Below are 19,679 nucleotides of genomic sequence, written 5' to 3' on the forward strand. Positions count from 1 at the left end.
TAATTATTATCTGCAGCGCAGGGTTTCTATGCCATGTAGAAAGTGCCAAAAGCGATCTCTAAGTTTCAAGGAACATACGTTAAAAAAAAATAAAAGATCAGTATGCCGTTGGTAAACAGAGGTATTCCTAAAGTCAAGGTTTTAGGGAAAACTTTTTCAAATGAGAGCCATTTATTATTTCCATTTCCATATAAGCATACAATATCAATGCTACACTTACGAATGAAATAGATTTCGGTAACTGTGAAAACCTAAAAAATGTTTTTTACACCTCACTAATGAAATGAAGAATCTGATTTAGACATGCTCCAGATAATGAATGCTCTCCTATTTGTTCCGATTTCTGGGAAATCCAACCCACAGCTGCTTCCTACGGCAATCTAGACAAAGCGCACAGAGCAACTAAAAAGTAACTATCTCCTATCTGACAGGTAAATAACAGCTTCTGGGGCTTGAATGTGAGTAACGTAAGGCAGAAAATTCTACTAGAAAACAAATGAGTTATAATCTCTGAAAAAGACATTACAGCCAGCCAGGATCTCCAAGGCACCTTCTCTGGGCTGTGGGATTTAGATGAATTCAAACGCCCAAACCCAACCCTTGGATTCATCTCGGGTTATCTAAGAGCATGAAAACATCTTTCACACCTACAAACAAAAGGAGCAAACATTTTTAGAAGGACATTATCCCAATAATTCAAATGCGCCCACACTTTTCCTGTGTTTCTGGTGTACCTAAACAAAAAGGCCTGGTTATTGAAACCTTACATTTGTCCTTTTCCAAGAAAAGACACCAAACCCATGAATTCTAACACCATGCAGTTTTGTACTTTTTTTCATCTATCCCATAATGTTAGCAGGTGGGAGGGCAAAGAGTGGGTGCTCTCTAATTTTCAGAGATGGGTTCATATTTAACAGTAAAAAGCAACAATTTTGTCAGAAGCCTCTGGATGCTGGCACAACTCATTTTATCGTGCTTTACTGTGCTAAGCAGGTAATGTGTCCTTTACAAAATGAAGGATTGCGGCAAGCCTGTATCTGCAAGTCTCTCAGCACCAGTTGTCTAACATTTGCTCACTTCATGTCTCTGGTCACACTCTGGTAATTCTCACAATATTTCAAATTTTATTATTATAATTTTTTATGATCTGTGATCAGTGATTATCATTCAGTGAAAGCTCAGATGATGGTTAGCATTTTTTAGCAATAAAGTGTTTATAAATTAAGGTATGTACACTGTTTTTATAAGAGATAATGCTATTGCACACTTACTAAATCGCACTATAGTGTAAATGTAGCTTTTACATGCACTAGGAAACCGAAAATTTCATTTGACTCACTTTGCTCCAGCATCTGGAACCAAACCTGCAATAAATATCTCTGTACACCTGTATTTCATGATGTGATTTTGCTTAGCAAATGCAGAGTTCCTCTCACACAAACTGGTGTCAGTGATGTGTGGTGGAAGACATCAGCTACTCCCAGGACTTCCCATTCCTTTTCCTGGCTACTTCACCTCCTGACCTCTGAGAACTCTAACTTGAGCTATTCTGAATTGGATTTCATCTTATGCCCTTTACTCCATGCTGCTAGATTACTGGTGGCTAACACGCAGATCTAAGATACTTAACGAAAGCAACAGAATTCGGCTATAAAAATTTTTTCTAAGTAAGCAGACGCTAATGATTCATCCACCCTGCTTACAAAACATCAGCATCCAGAGGCAGGTAATCTAAGTCAAGCGCAGTATCAGGATGTTTTCATGCACCAACTTGTGTTTGCGTGCAAATCGTAATTCAAATACAAATAAACGTTCAGAAATATAAATAATTTAAAAATCAGGTATAATTTCAATAGAATAACAAAGTTTACACTTAAAGAGACCCAAACTAAGAAAGCTGATACCTCGCTTTTGGAATGCAAATGCACTGCTGGCAGCTCAAGGCTCCCCACCAGGATACACAACTTATGCCCTGAACACGGTGACCACTACGTGAAAACATGCATAAAAATAGATCCTAAGGGAAAGAAAGGAACATGACAAAAAATCATTTTTGGTGATTTTTACAACGATGAAGGGGTCAACTCCTTAAGACCTAACAGTTACAAATATATACGTGTACCTAACAATGAAACCTGGAAATAAGAGTATACATACAAAAGCCAACAGATCTGACTGGAGCAACAGAAGACAGTCTGCTTCCAGGAATAAGCAGAACAGGTGTACTGTACAGAAGACCAAGAAACAGAAGGCCCAACAGGCATCTACACAGCACCTCACCAAAACCCAAATCTGCAATACTCTCAAACACGTGTGGGACAGTCTCCAAGACACACCAGGTGCTCGGCCATAAAACACACTATATTTAAAAATTAAAAACAGAATTTTAAAAAGTGTGTTGTCTAACCACAATGGAATGAAACTAAAACTCAATAGCAAAAGGAAATTCAGGAAATACACAAACATGGGAAATTGAACAAGTCCTATATAACCAATAGGTCAAAGAAAAAAGTCACAGGGAAATTAGGTATAATTTGAGATGGATTAAGATGAAAATATGTGAGATACAGCTAAAGCAGCTCTTTGGAAGGAATTTATAAATGTAAATACCTACATAAAAAAAATCTCATCAATAACCAAACCTTCTAATTTCTTCAGAAACTGAAAAAAGAGCAAACTAAACCCAAAGCAAGGAAGGAAGGATAAATAAGGATCACAGCAGAAATAAATGAAATAGAGAATAGGAAATCAACAGCAAAAAAAAAAAAAAAAGAAAGGAAAGGAAAGAAAAAGAAAAAGAAAAAGAAAGAAAAAGAAAATCAATGAAACCAAAAGTTGGTTCTCTGAGAAAAGCAAAACGTTGACAAAAATTAAGCTATAATAACCAGAACATAGACTGAAATTACTAAAATCAGGGAACAAGCCTACCAACCTCACATAAATAAAAGGGATTCTAAGGGAGTAATATCAATAACTATGTGCCAACATATCAGACTGCCTCAGCCATGTGGACAAATTTTGGGAAAGAGACAAACTAGTCAAACTGACCCAGGAAGAAGTAAAATATCTACACAGTCTTATAAGAAGCTGAAATTGGATGAGTTATTAAAAAACTTCCCACAATTAAAAAAAAAAAAAAAAAAAGGCCTAGGACCAGAGGGCCTCAATGATTAATTCTACCAAACAGTTAAAGAAAAATTAACACCAATCCTTTGCAAACTTTTCCCCAATAACAAAAACAAAAGCATAAGAGAAAGGAACACCTCTTACCTCATTCTGTGAGGCAAGTGTTAGCCTGATACCAAACCAGACAAAGGCACCCCCCCAAAAAACTACAGCCCAATATGCCTTATCAACACAGAGACAAACGTCCCTAACAAAACATGAGCAAGCCAAAGCCAGCAACATATGAAGATTATATACCATGAGCAGGTAGGATTTATCCCAGAAATGACAAGTAGTCATTTGCCTGAGTGGCTCAGTCTGTTGTGTCTGGCTTTTGATTTCGGCTCAGGTCATGATCTCATGGTCATGAGACCAGGCCCCATGTCGGGTTCCATGCTCTCAGCATAGAGTCTCCTTATACATTCTCCTTCTCCCTCTGCCTGCTCACTCACTCTCGCTCTCCCCATCTTTCTCAGAAAAAAATAAAAATAAAACAGAACTAATCACTGTAATACACTATAGTAATAGGAAAAGGAACAACAACCTCAACAGATGCAGAGCACTTGATAAAATCTAACAGCCCTTCAGGATAAAAACATTCAAAGAACTAAGAGTAAGTACAGGAAAGTCCCTCATCCTGAGGAAGGGTAACTACGGAGAGCCATTCTTTACACTTGGTGGTAAAAGCCTTCCCCCTGACATCAGGAGTGTGACACAGAGGTCTGTTCTTCACATCTATTCAGCATGGGACTAGTCAGAGCAACTAGGTAAGGAAAAGAAAGAAAGGGAACCTGACTGGAAAGAAAAAAGGAAAACTATCTCTTTGCAGATGACATGATCCTACATAAAGTCCTAAAAAAAAAAAAAAAAAAAAATCACAAAAAATTATCAGAACTCATAAATGAGTTCAGCTATGGTTGCAGGATATAAAATCAACAAACAAAATCAATCGTATTTCTATACACTTGCCATTAACAATCCATGGACGAAAATTAAGAAAACAATTCCCCTTAAATAGTACCAAAAATAAAATACTTTGAATTAACTGAACTAAAGATATGTAAAGGCTTATACACTAACACACGACGGAACTGAAATGAATAAGGCCCAAATAAATGGAAAGATACCCCTAACACATGGATTGGAAAACTCTATCTAGTTAAATGGTAATATTCCTCAAACTGATCTACAGATCCACGTAATCTCTATCAAAACTCTAGCTGCTTCTCTGAACAAACTAAAAAGCTGATCTAAAATTAATACAGAACACAAGGGACCCAGAACAGCCAAAGAAAATCTTGAAAACGCAGAACAAAGTTGGAAGACTTAAAAAGAGTTTCTGATTTAAGACTTACACAAAGCTACAGTAATGACAGTGAGGTACTGATATAAAAGAGAAAACAGAACGCAAAAAAAACCCAAAGTCAAGACACACAAAAAAATCAAAGACCCTGAACAGATCCTCAGGGAGCTGTAGGGCAACAAGAAAAGACTAAAGTTTGTGTCACTGGCGTACAGGGACCGCTCCGAGGGCCATGGTGGCCTCCCACATGTGCACACAGGCCACATGGACAAAAGCCCAATACCCTGAGATCCTCCCAGAACTCAAGGATGGGAAGTCTGAGGCGGTGTCCTTCCTGCCCCATGGGAGGCTGCCAGGGACAGTCAGATAAGGTGTCCTATCTGCCCACCCCCTCAGAATGTGAAAGTGCTCCAAGCAACGGGGCATCTCCAAATGGTCACCCTGGTCTTCTGGCCCCTTGTCAGCACGTGGGACGAGGATCAAGGCTTCTCCTTCTCACTGTCCACAGAAGTAACAAACTGTCTAAATCTAACAATAGCCTGTGGTATCTTTACCAGTCACAGTCAGCCTCAGCCTTGGCCTTCTGTGGCCTGACACAAGGCCCCCAGAACAGGGGAAAGAACACAAGGCTGCAAATGTATTCGAACAGATAATGGCTGCAAACTCCCCCAAATTTGGCAATAGAAACTTAAAGATTCAAAAAGTCAAGAGAATCCAAAAAGGTATACCCAAAGAAATCCATACCAAGACATCATAATTAAACTTCAGAAAAGACAAAGAAAAATCTTAAAAGCAAAGGAGAGAGAAATGAAGCATTATGTACAGAGATGGAGGATGGACAGACACAACAATCTGGATGACAGTGATTATCTCATCTGAACAGAAGCACACAAGACTCATATCAACATCCGATCCTTAATGAACCACCTGGTACAGCCACAGCAGCCTGACCTGGACGCCCCAGAAGGGCTGTGTGTTCTCAGGCTGTGTGTCCCAGTCCTCACAACCTCACTTCACCTCTGCCCAGCCTCCAGGTGCTGCTGAGAAACTTTTCTTACTTTGTCAGCATGTGTTAAGTTTTAACTTATTGTTCAATTATTATAATTCAAACTCTTACTCTGCAAGGAAAGTGATCTGTTGGGATGTTCTTAAGCAATCAAATTTCTAACAAGATACTTACGGCCATTCAGATTCAGGCTGCTTTTGGTGAGCTTCAATGACATCGATGGCAATGTTCAAATTTTCTTCCAGTTCTTTCATTCTTTCAGAATTCAGGGATGTGAACAAAATCATTGATGAGTAGGCAACTATTTTTTTGTCGGGATGATTTAAGCAAGACCTTCCAAATAAAGAAATGAGGGTGTGAGCCCTACTCAGCAATATGATAAAATATGATTATGATACATACATAATAATCCTCCCATTAACAAATTGAGTGCCTACTTATGTTTTTAAGGATCAACACTTTGAAACAAGTACACCATTTACTGTAAGAATAGCAATATAAAATGAGTCACAGCACAAAGCATCCAATATTAAAAATGCAGCTAACTTAAGACTCAAAAGTAAAAAGCAAATACCATCCGATTAAAGAAAAAGATAAAAGGATTACATTTATAAAGCACTAAGACCTTCACTCTTGTTAGAAAAAAAAGATCAAAGGCAAAACACACTACGCCTTTAACTACAGGCATTTCTTCACTAGTTACAAGGGGCAGAACGTGTAGGGGGAAAGACAGTATACTGGCAAAAGAGAATGTGGAGCCAAGAGACCCAGTGGGAGTCCTGCTTCACCCCCTACCCCATCAGCTGTGTGATCTCAGGAAGGTCAATGATTTATCGACTATCAATAATATTATGGGTCGTGGCAGGATTTGCTTTTTCAGTTAAACTTCATAATACTCTTCTGGAGGAAACATTATCCTTATATTACAACGACTGTGTTGACTTTACTTGCCTAAGGGCACAAAGCCAGTGCCTCCCAAAGCAGGAATTCAAATTTGGTTATATTTGTCTCACAGATACATGTGAAGTCAAATAACCTCCTTCCATGTGTTTTCTGATATAAAAATGGAAGACAATGACCTCCGTGCCCTATCTCAGGGGCTTCAGTGAGGATTGGATTTGATGCCATCAGTAAATCCACCACTCACGGGCACCTGGGTGGCTTACTGGCTGAGCATTTGCCTTCAGCTCAGGTCGTGATCCCGGGGTCCTGAGATTGAGTCCTGCATCCGGCTCCCTGCAGGGAGCCTGCTTCTCCCTATGCCTCTCTCTGTGTATCTCTCATGAATAAATACAATCTTTAAAAAAAAAAAAAAAAAAACTGCCGTGTAAATTATCGTAACTTCTCTGACTGCCCTGTTGAACAGCCTCTCCTCTATGTTTCTGTGACGTCTAGATTGACCCTCACTGTGTCTGTTCTTACGCTATGGTGTGCTCGCCTATTCTTTTATTTCCCCCAACAAAGCATGGGTTTCTGGGGAGTAATAAACATATCTAAATTACCCATATTCCACTTACCAGCTCAGAACCTCACAGATATTAGGTGTCTAACATGTTTTAGAAGCATGAATTCTCAAAAATGAGTAATTTCTATTTCTGGAGCTTGAATTCCATAATGCTTTCCTTCCACCCAAGCTTAATTATCATTAATCATAAAGATTTGGTGCCTTCAACTCTAATTATTTGTAGGAATTTGCGAGCCGGTTATAGACTCAGTGAGCTGTATCTGCTTATATCAAGTTTATCTGATCCTGACATCAGCCCTTACACAGAGCCCAGGGCACCTCTACAACTAGACCCACCAACAAAACCACTCTGAGTTCTCTTGTCAAAGGTTAGTTTTTGAATTTCATGTATATGAAATGATAGAACCATGGTCTTTTTAGAAGTCAGAAAACCTCTTATCAATATACTCACAAAAAGAGTTCTGGGAAAGCATGCACCCAAACAATAGACTGGGAATCTTCATTCCGCGAGGCAATGTTGCCTAGAAACTGCAGGCCACAGCGGAAAGCTAAGGATTTATAAAAAGTAAAAAAGATATAATTTAAAATTTTTTTGACACATTGAATAAACGTATCTTAATAAAAAAAATCCACATTATTAAACAAGAAGTTTCTGTTAACTTCTAACAAGTCTCTCACCTCAATGAAATTCTGGGCACAATGCAATGTACTCTAGATAAAATTAATTAACTTCTTAGAAAGACTGTAAATATAAACACAAATATACCTTTAATTTATAATAAATATCACTGGATTACATGTTCCAATTAAGACAGGTACTCTTAGACTGGATTTTTTAAAATCTAACTTAATGCTATTTAAAATAAACATCTAAAATGTAAGAATATAGAAATACTGAAAGTTAAAGAATAGTAAAAAGATACATTAAGCAAATACCAGCCTATAAAGGAAGTCATATACCACTTAAAATTAGACATAATAGACATTAAGGCAAAAAGCATTACTGGAGATTGTTATTCATAGTCATTTCAGCACCCCCTCCTTCCCCTGCTCAGTCAGTGGAACATGCAACTCTTGATCTCAAGGTTGTGAGTTTGAGCCCCAAGTTAGGTGTAGAGATTACAAAAGAAAATAAACTTAAAAAAAAAAAGTCATTTCAGAATGACTTAATTCACCTGAAAGATGTAACAATTTTAAATTGCGATCACCTAATAATATGACCTCAAATATATATATACACAAATAAAAGAAAAACTGACAAAGGTAGAGGAGGAGAAAAATCCACAATTAAATTTGGCAGTAGTTATACATCTTTCTGGGTAACTTATAAAACATGAAGACAAAAAATCAGTATATTTAAAGGATCTTAATAGCATTTAATAATAACCTAGTTGACATATTTAGAATATTTCACCAAATAAAACTGCAGAATATTGGACAAAATCCAGAATGCTGACAACACCCAGTGCTGGCATGGATGTAGAGCAATAAGAACGCTCATTCATGGCCAGTGGGAACACAGAAGGGTGCAGCCCACTCCAGAGGACAGTTTAGTTCAATGGTTTCTTACCAAACTAAACATACTCTTAATGTACAATCCAACAATCACAATCCTCGGTATTCACCCAAAGTAACTGAAAATGTATATCCACACAAAACTCTGCACATTGTTTACAGCAGCTTTATTCGTAGTTGCCAAATGAAAGCAACCAAGATGTCCTTTCTGTAGGTGAATAGATAAACTATGGTCCCTGCAGACAATGAAATATTATTCAGCACTAAAAAGAAACGAGTCATCAAACCATGAACAGATACGGAGGAAACTTACACATTACCACACACATTGCCAAATGAAAAAGGTCATCGAAAAAGCCACATACTGTACTATTCCAACTATGATTTTCTGGAGAAGGCACAACTATGGTGACACTACAAAGATCCACAGTTGCCAGGGTAAGGGCAGAGACGGCGAAAGGCAGAGAACACAGAACGTGTAAGCCAGGAAAACTACTCTGTGCGGTATCATGATGGTGAATACAGGTCACTGCATGTAGTTTTGTCCAAACTCATAAAATGTAAAACCCCATGAATAATGAAGCAACTATAATGTAAGCTATGGACTCTGGGTAATAACAATGTAACAAATGTAATAAAAGGCAGTCCCTGAACACATGGGGGTTGGGGTATGGACATGGTCACACAGTCAAAAATCCACATATGATTTCTGACTCCCCAAAAACTTAACTACGGATAACCTACCAGAAGATTTGCTGATAACCTAAACAGTTGATTAACACACGGTTTGTCCATTATATGTAGTGTATACTGTATTCTAATAAAGCTAGAGAAAATCGTAAGAAAGAGAAAATACATTTACAGTGCTGCTCTCTAACACATCAGTATATACGCGGAGCTGAGTAGTTCAAACGTACTGCACAGGGTCAGCTCTCCCTCTGGAGCCAGACATTGACAGCAGGGGAAAGCTGTGCAGGTGTGGGGGCAGGATACACATGAGAAATCTCCATACGTTCTCATTGTTGCTGGGAACCTAAAACTGCTCTGAATAATCGTCTATTTAAAGAAAAGAAGAGTAACATACAACAGAACTGTTTAGTGACCAGATAACAGACCTACATGCAATCCCCACCTTAGTGTGAGCCCGTGCGAGTATCTGACCTTTGTGAAATCCAAGCTCTTCACCATAATACGTGGACAGTGCCTGTTTTGTTAGTACTATGGTAAGGATGACATGGGAACCCACCAACAGTGTTGAGCGTCCAGGAGGGAACACAACACCTGGCCACCATACACAACAGGGACTGATAAATGCTGGTTTAAAAAGTCCAATTTCCAAATGTTACATGAAAACACATTTGTTCCTGTGGTCAGAGATTCTAAATAGACAACCTGAGTGCTTACTGTGTAAATCCTCATTGAGAATCCTACTATTGAGATAGGTATTCTCATCCTCATTAGAGAGCACAGGAGACCAAGACCCACAGAGGTTATAGGGAACCTGACCAAAGTCACACAATTATAAAGTATCACAATTTTGGATTTAGTCCTGTGATTATATTAATCCAACGTGGTAATCTCATGCTTACCAGAATATCCCATCCCCTTGGTTATACATGAAGTTGATTGGTAAAAACAAAAAAAAAATTTTTCAACTGCAAAATATGTAGTCTTTTCGAGGACATAAGGCATAGAGTAAAACAATATTTCACCATATAATGGAGCAAAAGACAACTCAACACATTTTTAAAAACTGATATACATACAATGCTCATTTACTACATCACAATTATGTTTACATACAATTACTTGGGGAAAATAAGCCCCAAAAATGATTAGAAAAAAATCCCATTTAAAATTAGAAGACAGACCCTAAATAACCTATGGGGACAGAAAAGAAATCTCAATGGAAATATGGTATTTCACACCAAACATTAATGCAAATTCCAGGAACCAAAGCTTCTAGATGGAGCTACTATGGTACACAAAGGAATATTTTTAGCTTTAAAATGCATACTTTGGAAAAGAAGAATGAAGAAAATAAATGAGCTAAGCATTTACTTCAAGAAACTACAAAAAGAATAATAACCCCAAAATAGTGAAGGAGGAAAATAAAAATTAAGAGCAAGAAATTATTAAAAGTGAATGCAGTCAATAAAAGAAAATATCAAGAAATCCACTATGTGACTCTTCAAAAAGCTCAAAACTGACTAATCTTTGGGAAAACTGATCAAAAAGGAGAGAAAGCACAAAGAACAAAGATATTAAATTTTCAGAAATGACAAAGAGACACTGCCATGGATCTTACAGACACCAAAAAAGATAGTCAGAAAATATTACAAATAACATTATGCCGCACTGTTTGAAAATTTAAATTAAATAAACAAAACTCTAGAATACAGCTAACAAAAACCACCTCTGTAAAATATTCAGGGAATGCCTGCAGAGTCTTATACCATTAAGATCATCAAACTGACAGTCAGAAAATTTCCCACCAAAAAAATAATCCTAGACCCAAGCGGCTTTACTGCCCATTCACATTCCAGGAAGAAATAATTCCAATTTTACACAACTCTTGCAAAGAACAGGAGAGAAGACCCTCAAACCAAGGTGGGGAGGCTCGCGTAACAGTGATATCCGAGTCAGAATAAGCACAGCAGGAAAACAGAAGATAACAGAATGTAAAAAATACTAAGAATATATTTCAAAATGAATCCAGTCATACACAGCATGATAAAGCTGAACTTAGACCTGTACTGCAAGTTCGTTTAATGTCACAAAGTCAAAATTTATAACTTACCACATGAACCTACAAAGGACAGAACCATATGATCATCTCAAATACAGCAGGGAACATATGTGATAAAATTCAACACCCTATTCATTATTTCAAACAACAAACAAAACAACTCCCAGCCACCAAAGACTACAAGGGGGCTTCTTTAACCTAAAAATGGGTATCCAACAAAAAAATCCACAGGCACACATTATAATTAATAGTCAACTGGAGAGAGTTCCTTCTGAAAGGGAAGGAGACAGAGGTACCTGCTGTCGCCATTTCTAGTCAACATTCTACTGAAAATCCAGGCAAGCAAGACGAAGGAAGGCCAAACACCGGGAAAGAAGGCACTATCTATTTTTCTTCCATAGTTGATGTCATTTCTAATGTACGTGGAAAATATTTTTAAGTGGGTAAGTTTTTTGTTTGAATTAATAAGAGTCACAAAAGTTGCTGGATGCAAAGTCAGTATTAAAAAATGGGGCACCTGGATGGTTCATTCAGTTAAGCATATCACTTTGGCTCAGATCATGATCTCAGGGTCCTGGGATCTCAGAGCCCCATGTTGGGCTCCCTGCTCAGCAGGAAGCCTGCTTTTCCCTCTTCCCCCTGCCCCTCCCCCACGTGTGCATGCTTGCTCTCTCTCAAATAAATAAAATCTTAAAAAAAATTAAAACGTCAATAATATTTCCATAGATATAGGGAACAAGCCCCTCCCCCAAAAAATCAAGAAGAGAGACCATGTATAAAAGCATGAAAATGTAGCTAAAAGTGATGTACAATGCCACTAAGAAAAAAGAAATTCTAAAATTTGATTGAGTGAAGAATTACACCATGTTCACAGATTAAAGAAATTCATTTTTCTCTAGAGATTAAATGCAATCTGCATCTCAATCCCAACAGGGTGTGTATGTGTGTGTGCATGTGTATAATTTTACACATCAGAGGATGTGTATATGTTTCTGTGGGTGTCTGTGTAATTTGACAAGATGATTCTAAAATTTGTCACTGTTGAAAATCACTAGGTAAGAGGATGTGTTTTCACAGAACAGTAAGCAATTGTAGGTAACAGTGCGGTACTGGGGCAGGAAGAGATAAATAGACCAACAAAAGAGAAAAGAACAAGAAACAGATGAAAATCTAAATTGGCATGATTAACAACAGAGATACAACAACAGATTATTGAGTACAAAAGATGGTCTTTTCGAAAAATAACACTGGGACCACTGGGTACCAGTATGGAAAAATGGAAATTGGGATTCCTTCCTCACACAGCACAGAAAATTCAATTCCAAGTACTAACTTAAATGTAAAAATGTAAAAATAGAAAACAACCCCGCAGAATAAGAAAGATATTTTAAACAAGATACAGAAAATTATACCAGAGTAAAACATTGACTAGAGTACATTAAAACTAAGAACATTTTTTTTTCTCAAAAGACATCATAAAGAGAGTTTAAAAAACACTAGCCTCAGAATAGAAAAGATAACGAACACGTGAGAGAAATACATAACTGCCACAGGATTTATATACAGATTAAGAGAGCCTTTTTATAAATCAGTCAAAAAGACAGACAAATCCAACAGAAAAATGGGGGAAAAGTTTGAAACAACACTTAATAAAGATATCCAAAAGGCAAAATATAGAAAGTGCTCAACGCCATGGGAAAACCACAAGATTCTACTACACACCACTGGACTGGCAAAAAACAGAAAGTAACCAAGCATTTGTGAGAATGAGGAGAACAAACAACAAGGGGGTCTCTCCAGTTCTGTGCATCCCAGAGATTCCGGGAGTTCTGAGGGCCAGCTGGGTTTACAAGGTTTCTGAGTGAACACCAGGTATTGGAAGAGCTCCTTGTAAAACCTCCATTGCCTGCTGCCAAAGTGAAGGTGGGCCCTTCCACTGGTTCTCCTTTGTGCCCCCTAAGTTCAGCATCCTCTGTCTGCAGAGGCCTCTGAGGGAGGGGTGCTGGAGGAAGGGAGGCACCTGGTTCCGGGTGGCTCATCTGGCCAGGCTTCGGCAGCATGCCGATTAGCATGTGACTGATCAGCCCTTGCAGAGTGTGACACAACCAGAAGTATCCAGCAGCCAAAAACTTCCCCAGGACACTTCAAAGAAACTCCCCGTGAAGGACTTCCCCTGCACACCAGAGGGTAGATTTCCAGCAAGTTCCTCCAACACCATCTGTCAGAGACCTCTCTACCAGCCAGTGGGCTGAGACAATGCCCTCTCCAAGGAGGGCTGGATCTCAGACCTGCAGGGAGGGGAGTCTCTCCCTTGGACACTCATTTCAGCCCTAGGGGTCCTGGCTGCTCCACATATCAGCAATCCTGTGTTCTCTGGCATTCTCTGCACTTAATAGTCAATCCCTAAGTTTCTCAAACCCTTGTTATATCAGCAATTCTTTACATTTTCTCTGTTCAAGTTATTTTGTGGTTGTCATCTCCTGGACATGCCCTCGCTGGCAGAAGGGGGGAGGGAGTAAGAGAGGGCAGAGTAGAAGCAAGAGAAGAGGGCATCAGGCATAGACCTTAGAACACAATGATTAGCTAAACAAGTCAGGATCAAGTCAGGTGGACAAGACTACGTATTTCACCAAAGAAAACACAATATAAAGAATTAAACTACACAGGCAACACTGAGGTGACACGGAGATTATGGCTGCAGGAAACAGCCACCAACCTTGGAAGTGAAGGCACAAATGGGAAGGTCAGGTTCTGAGAAGTGGGAGCAAGGGCTGTGTGGGGCAAAAACCCATGCCTCAGCGGGAGGGGGCTGCCCAGCTCCTGCAGGGGTCTCGGAAGCACGGAGGATACTTCCAAATGGGATTCGGGAAGGGCCCTGGCCAACTGGTAACAGTACTCCGGGATCACACAGGGAGGCTGGAAGCGGGGAGTAGCTGCTGTTTTCCAAAAGAGACAGGAATGGGGGTCCCAGTCCCTAATTCCCTTCTCCTGCCCACCAGCCTCCCACCAGCATCCTTTATTAGCTGAATCTCACAGAAAGCAAAGGACAGGTGGGTTTGTGGACTCCTGGCCCTGGCAACACAATAGAAAAACAGAGACCGAGGGGTGAGCTTGAACTGAATTGAGACAGCCTAAGAACCAAAACAGTATCTAGGATTAGGCAACCACTAACGTGATATGCACATGTGATTTACGTGGATTCTTATTCTAGCTTCACAGTAAGGCAGACAGCATTATCTACATTTCACAGATGAAGAAATGGAGGTACAAAAAAAAAAAAAAAAAAAAAAAAGAAATGGAGGTACAGAGTAATTAAATAAATCCCCCAAGGTCGACAGCTAGGGTGGCCCAGCCAAAGCTTGGAGCAGGCTGTATGCCCTCAAGTGAGCTCACATTCACACAATTCACATGGGCAGAGTGATGCTCATCGGTGAAATATTTAAAATACTTCTGTGCTTTGCAGTAACCAGACACGACCATGAATCCCTGCAGGCCCACCCCTGTCCCAGCCGCTTCCTCAGGACACACCCCATACCTAAAAGGCCACTGCCTGACCGAGCTTCAGCCTCCCAGGGCCATGCCCCAACTATGCCTGGCATGCATGCTGAGGTGTCAACACCCGCACCCTACTGTTTGCTCACTGGTTTTGAAGTGGTTCACATCGGGGCCAGGGCAGCCCATGCAGGCGGAATGGCATGTGATGAGATCGTGAGTGGAAAGGGACTGAGACACTTCTGGGGAACCAAATACCCACATGAGAACAGCATTAAGAACCGAGGGATGAGGTCAACAGGCAGTAGTAATAAAAGGGGTGGCTAACATTTGTTGGGTATTTACCAGGGGTTAGACACTGTGTTCTAACTGTGCAATCTCCTCTAATCCCCACAACAACCTTATGCGTTGGCTTTAATATTCCAGCCCTTTGACACAGACCAAACCAAAGCTCTAAGATCACAAAGCTTGCCCCGGGGCCAAAGCAGCAGGACTGGCAAAAACAAGAGATGGCTCTTCTCCCCACCAGGAATCCAAGCTGATCAGGGAAGATAAAAGGTCACAGGAGAAGCTGAAATGAAAAATTCTGCTCCACGAAAGGATTCCCACCAGGCAGCAACCACAAAGCAATTTTAAGAGCAGGGCACTCCCGACATCTTTCCATTTTCTAGACCTCTGCTTTTCTGGAAGAGGGGCGGGTCTGGTGGGCCTGCTGGTCCAACCCCAGAGCTCTAGGCCCCCCAGCCTCAAGACTCTCCTGGGATGTGGCCTTCCCTTCACACCAGCCTAACCAGAGAATGGGCTGCTCCCCCAATACTTCTGAGGCAGAGGAACTGTGAAGATTAGGAAAGATAAGGTGAGTGATGTGCCTGTGATCTTCAGGTGTTCACAGTAACCCAGCAATCACTGGCTCAGGGAGCTGTGGAACTGTGGTCAACTACGGAAATTACTAAGAACACAAAAAAATACAAAGACAAGAAAATGATGAACAAGGACTCCAGCACAGACTTAAGTTAACATTACAACCTACAAGAAGCAAAATACAGAACTGCAAGTACATGTTCATTCCCATACAGACAAATCCTGAAAAAAGACAAAAAAATCAAGTGTTCTTCTAAAGCAGCCTGCATATACATGGAAATTATTTTTCTCTCCACTTTTCTGAGTTTTTAAAAAGTATAATGAAATTATAGAAAATGCTTATAATGAAACTTTATACCTTCATTTTTAATCTGAAGTCACAATTTAAAATGACTATTTTTTTTACTAGTTTAGAATATTAACACTCAAACCCTTGTAGATTTTAATTTAACACATGCACACACAAAAGCCAACAATATAAGTTGGCTTGAAAGCTAACTGACCTAACAATCATTCAGGCAACTAAAAATTAGCACTCTGAATCAGAACACAATTCCAGGAAGGAAAAGGTTTAAAGATGTCCCAGCAGCAAGAAAAGAAAACTCCAGACAAGTACTAATGACAGTTTACTTTTACCAAACAGCTTATCAAGTGATCTGTGTAAATACTGCAAATGTTACAAAGCCCCTCAAAAATCCCAACATTATTTTTACAGATTAGAAACGAATAAAGGCCAAAAACAACACCAATAATTCAATTAAAATAACTCATGCTTGTGTTTACATAAAATTTGATGAGCATAATATATTCGTCACACCACTGCAATTATTCTCTGAAAATAATACTCTAAATATTATTTTGACAACGTAATTACAGTTTTTACCTCAAGAGTGGTAACAAAACGCTGGCACAGATACATTGCTAAAAATCCACCAAGAATAAGGTTCTCACAGAGAAACAGTCACAACACAATATGGGTGCTTTATTAAGAACCAGAATACTTTTTTAAAAGGCTTGTATTAGGCTTGAACTAACATACTATAAATTTTTTCTAAGTTTCATTGTTGAATCCAAATTTCACTATGGAATTCCAAACTCAGGAACACTGTGAACTGCCCTTTTCAAGACAAAAATGAGAAGTAAGATTTAACTTCCCTTCCCCTCCTCACCTCAGTAATATCCTTCCAACTCTGCCTACAAACACACCTCATCTATGTAAAGCTGACACAACTGGAAAGTACAGACCTAAATCAGGGGAGAGGTGGCCCATTCTCATGGACTGGAAGACTACATTATCAGTAAGATGGCAGTCTCCCCAATGGATCTACAGATTCCACCAAATTGCTAGTATGCACAATATAGAAATAAATCTTAAAACTTAATAGCAGGGGCACCTGGGTGGCTCAGTCAGTGAAGCATCTGCCGTCAGCTCAGGTCATGATCTCCTGAGAGATCATGGTCCTGGGATCAAGTCCTGGATCAGGCTCCACATTCAGTGGGGAGTCTGCTTCTCCCTTTCTCTCTCTCTCTCTCTCTGCCTCTCCCCATGCTCACACACACTCTCTCTCTCTCAAATAAATAAATAAATCTTAAAAAACAAACCTCAACCAGAAAAAGATAAACAGCCCTACTAAAAACTGGGCAAAGAACTTGAAAAGGCATTTCCCCAAAGACAATTTACAAACAGCCAAAAACAAGTACCTAAGATGTTCAGCATCATTAATCATGAGGAAAACACAAATCAAAACCACAATGAGATACTACTTCACAACCATCAGGTGACTATAACCCCCCAAAAAGGAATACAAACACTGGCAAGGATGTGGAGATACTGGAATGCTGTACGTTGTTGGTAAAAATGTTAGAGTTCAGCTGCTGAGGAAAGCTGGGCAGTTCCTTATCAACTTAAAAAGAAAACTGACCCACAGCCATTCTACTGCTAGGTATATACCCCAAAGAACAGAAAGCTGATACTCCAATAAATATGTATATAGGCATGTGCAGAGCAGCGCTGTTGTAAACAGCTGAACAGTGGTGCCAGGGCCAAATGGTGGAAGCAACGCAAATGTCCACCACTGATGGAACGAATAAACAAAATATGGTCTGTGCACACAATGGAGTAGTATTCAGTCATCTAGAAAAATGAAGCACTGATACGTGTGACAACATGTGTATACTCTGAAACACTCTGCTTTGTGTGAGAAGCCAGACAAGGAAGGTCCCGTAATTCTGATTCCACTTAATATGAGAAATCCAGAATTGGTAAATCCACAGGCAGAGAATGCAAGGGAGGGGAAGAACAGAAAGCAGCTGCTCAGTGGGTAGAGGGTTTCCTTTTGGAGCCGTGACAATATCTGCAATTAGACGTGGTGGCTGCACGACACTGCCAACACTCTCAATACCACTCCGCTGTTCACTTTAAAGTGGTTACTTGTATGCTGTATGAATCTCATGTCAGTAAAAAATAGATTACTTAATTAAACTTAACACAACCGCATCTGCCAAAACTGTAAACTGTTCTTAACACACCAACACAACACAGGTGCATGAAGACTTGCCCGCTGGTCGGCGCGGATCAGTGAGAGGCCAGACCAACCACACAATCCATTTATCCGTCAATGACAAACTGGGTCATAAAAACTTTCAGAAATCAGCTCCTTTCAGTATTCTGTGAGGTCATGGACTTGCTTCAGTAAAGAGAAAAATCAATCCCGTGAAACAGTATTTATCAGATAAACACCACACAACCAACATGTCTTTCGTGGCTGATCTGGGATGGAGCAGAGCGGCCCATGGAGTCCAGGGAAGACAGGAGGGCACATTATGTGCTGACAGAAGGACGGGGAGCAGAGGGAAAGGGTAATTTCAGGAGAAGGAGCGCTCAGTGGGCGCACGGGGATGGGGCTCAATGCGCCAGGGGAGGGCTGGCTTGCTCTGATGGCTCTTTAATCACAGCGTTCGTGTAGTGCTTCCTCCTGGGTGTCTTATTTAGGAATACATCATTACCAGGGAAACCCACTCCTGCCCACCACAGTGCATCGGTGCTGCCAGCGACACACTATCCACCACATCAGTATTTTTCAGTAATTATAAAATGCAGTACGTTCTGAACTCTCTCTTTCTGAATTACCATACCACACACAGTCTTCAAAAATAGCTGCTTTTCCATGGGACAGAGTGAAATCTGGATTTTTGCTGGTTTTTCTTCCCCCATTTGATCACTGAGGCTTCCGCTGTATCATAAAATGGAGCTACAAAAAAGACCCTTAAACAGATATCAAAAATACTTTCCAACTAAGCCCTACACCCTGTTGGTTTCTTAACAATACCTGAGAAATTAGTGCTGTCCAAAAAAAAAAAAAAAAGTAGAGCAAACACTTAGTGTGGAAATTCTTAGACCATTTAATTAATTCAAAAGATAGTTAAAATTTCCCAAAGGAAGAACTCTAAAACAAGTAGAAAGACACAGGAATTTGAATAAAGGAGCTTTACATGAGAATGGTAAGAACCCACAGAACAGAAGGAAAATTAAACCAAACCGGGCAGCACCTCTGACACCTGAGGCAGCCCACAGTACTCAGAGCCTCTGCTTCTCCACCTGTGAAGAGACTGCCACCTCGAGTTCTCTACCTGCTTCCAACAGCAGCAGGTATAGCAACATGAAGGGCAGTAGGCCTCACTGTTCAGCCTGTTTCGGCACTGACAGATATGGAAATCAATCTGTAAATCAGATCATATTTTACAAACAGCTGGAGGCTTCTCCTTTAGAGGAAGCATTTGTTGGATTATTATTAAAAAGAATTCCTCTAACCCACAATCTAGTACATCTTCTTATAAACTGGACATTTACAATAAGAGTTTACTATTAAATGACTGAGGTTTGCCCATAAGTATCTCAAATCACTGGAAAAAGAAATTGCAAGTTAAAATTCTGTTTTCTGTCATATTACAATAATAACCTGTCTGAAGGACAAGTATGGATGTCAATAGTTTAAGAACCAAAAACGTCCCAAAAAGTCTAGAAAAGCTTCCTGGTCTTCTAATTGAGAGGCTTCATTTTCCTGTTAATCCCTTATCAACAGCTATTAACAATGAGAACTTCCTTCCCCCTTGGTCACACCAT

At 39.8% G+C, this 19,679-nt stretch overlaps 1 protein-coding gene across 3 annotated transcripts in view; it reads right to left on the reverse strand.

Annotated features, from left to right (window-relative positions):
- The window catches only part of ATXN10 (ataxin 10), a 163,542-nt gene that overhangs the window by 115,738 nt on the left and 28,125 nt on the right, over positions 1-19,679 (reverse strand). For all 3 annotated transcript variants that reach the window (XM_038550220.1, XM_038550221.1, XM_038550222.1), the window contains exons 4-5: positions 7,391-7,487; positions 5,649-5,807 (exon numbers count right to left, since the gene is read on the reverse strand). In XM_038550220.1, coding sequence (XP_038406148.1) covers positions 5,649-5,807; positions 7,391-7,487 — 256 coding nt within the window. The remainder of the gene's footprint in view (positions 1-5,648; positions 5,808-7,390; positions 7,488-19,679) is intronic.

Source organism: Canis lupus, chromosome 10 (genome assembly GCF_011100685.1).
Source record: "Canis lupus familiaris isolate Mischka breed German Shepherd chromosome 10, alternate assembly UU_Cfam_GSD_1.0, whole genome shotgun sequence".
NCBI classification, from domain to species: Eukaryota; Metazoa; Chordata; class Mammalia; order Carnivora; family Canidae; genus Canis; species Canis lupus.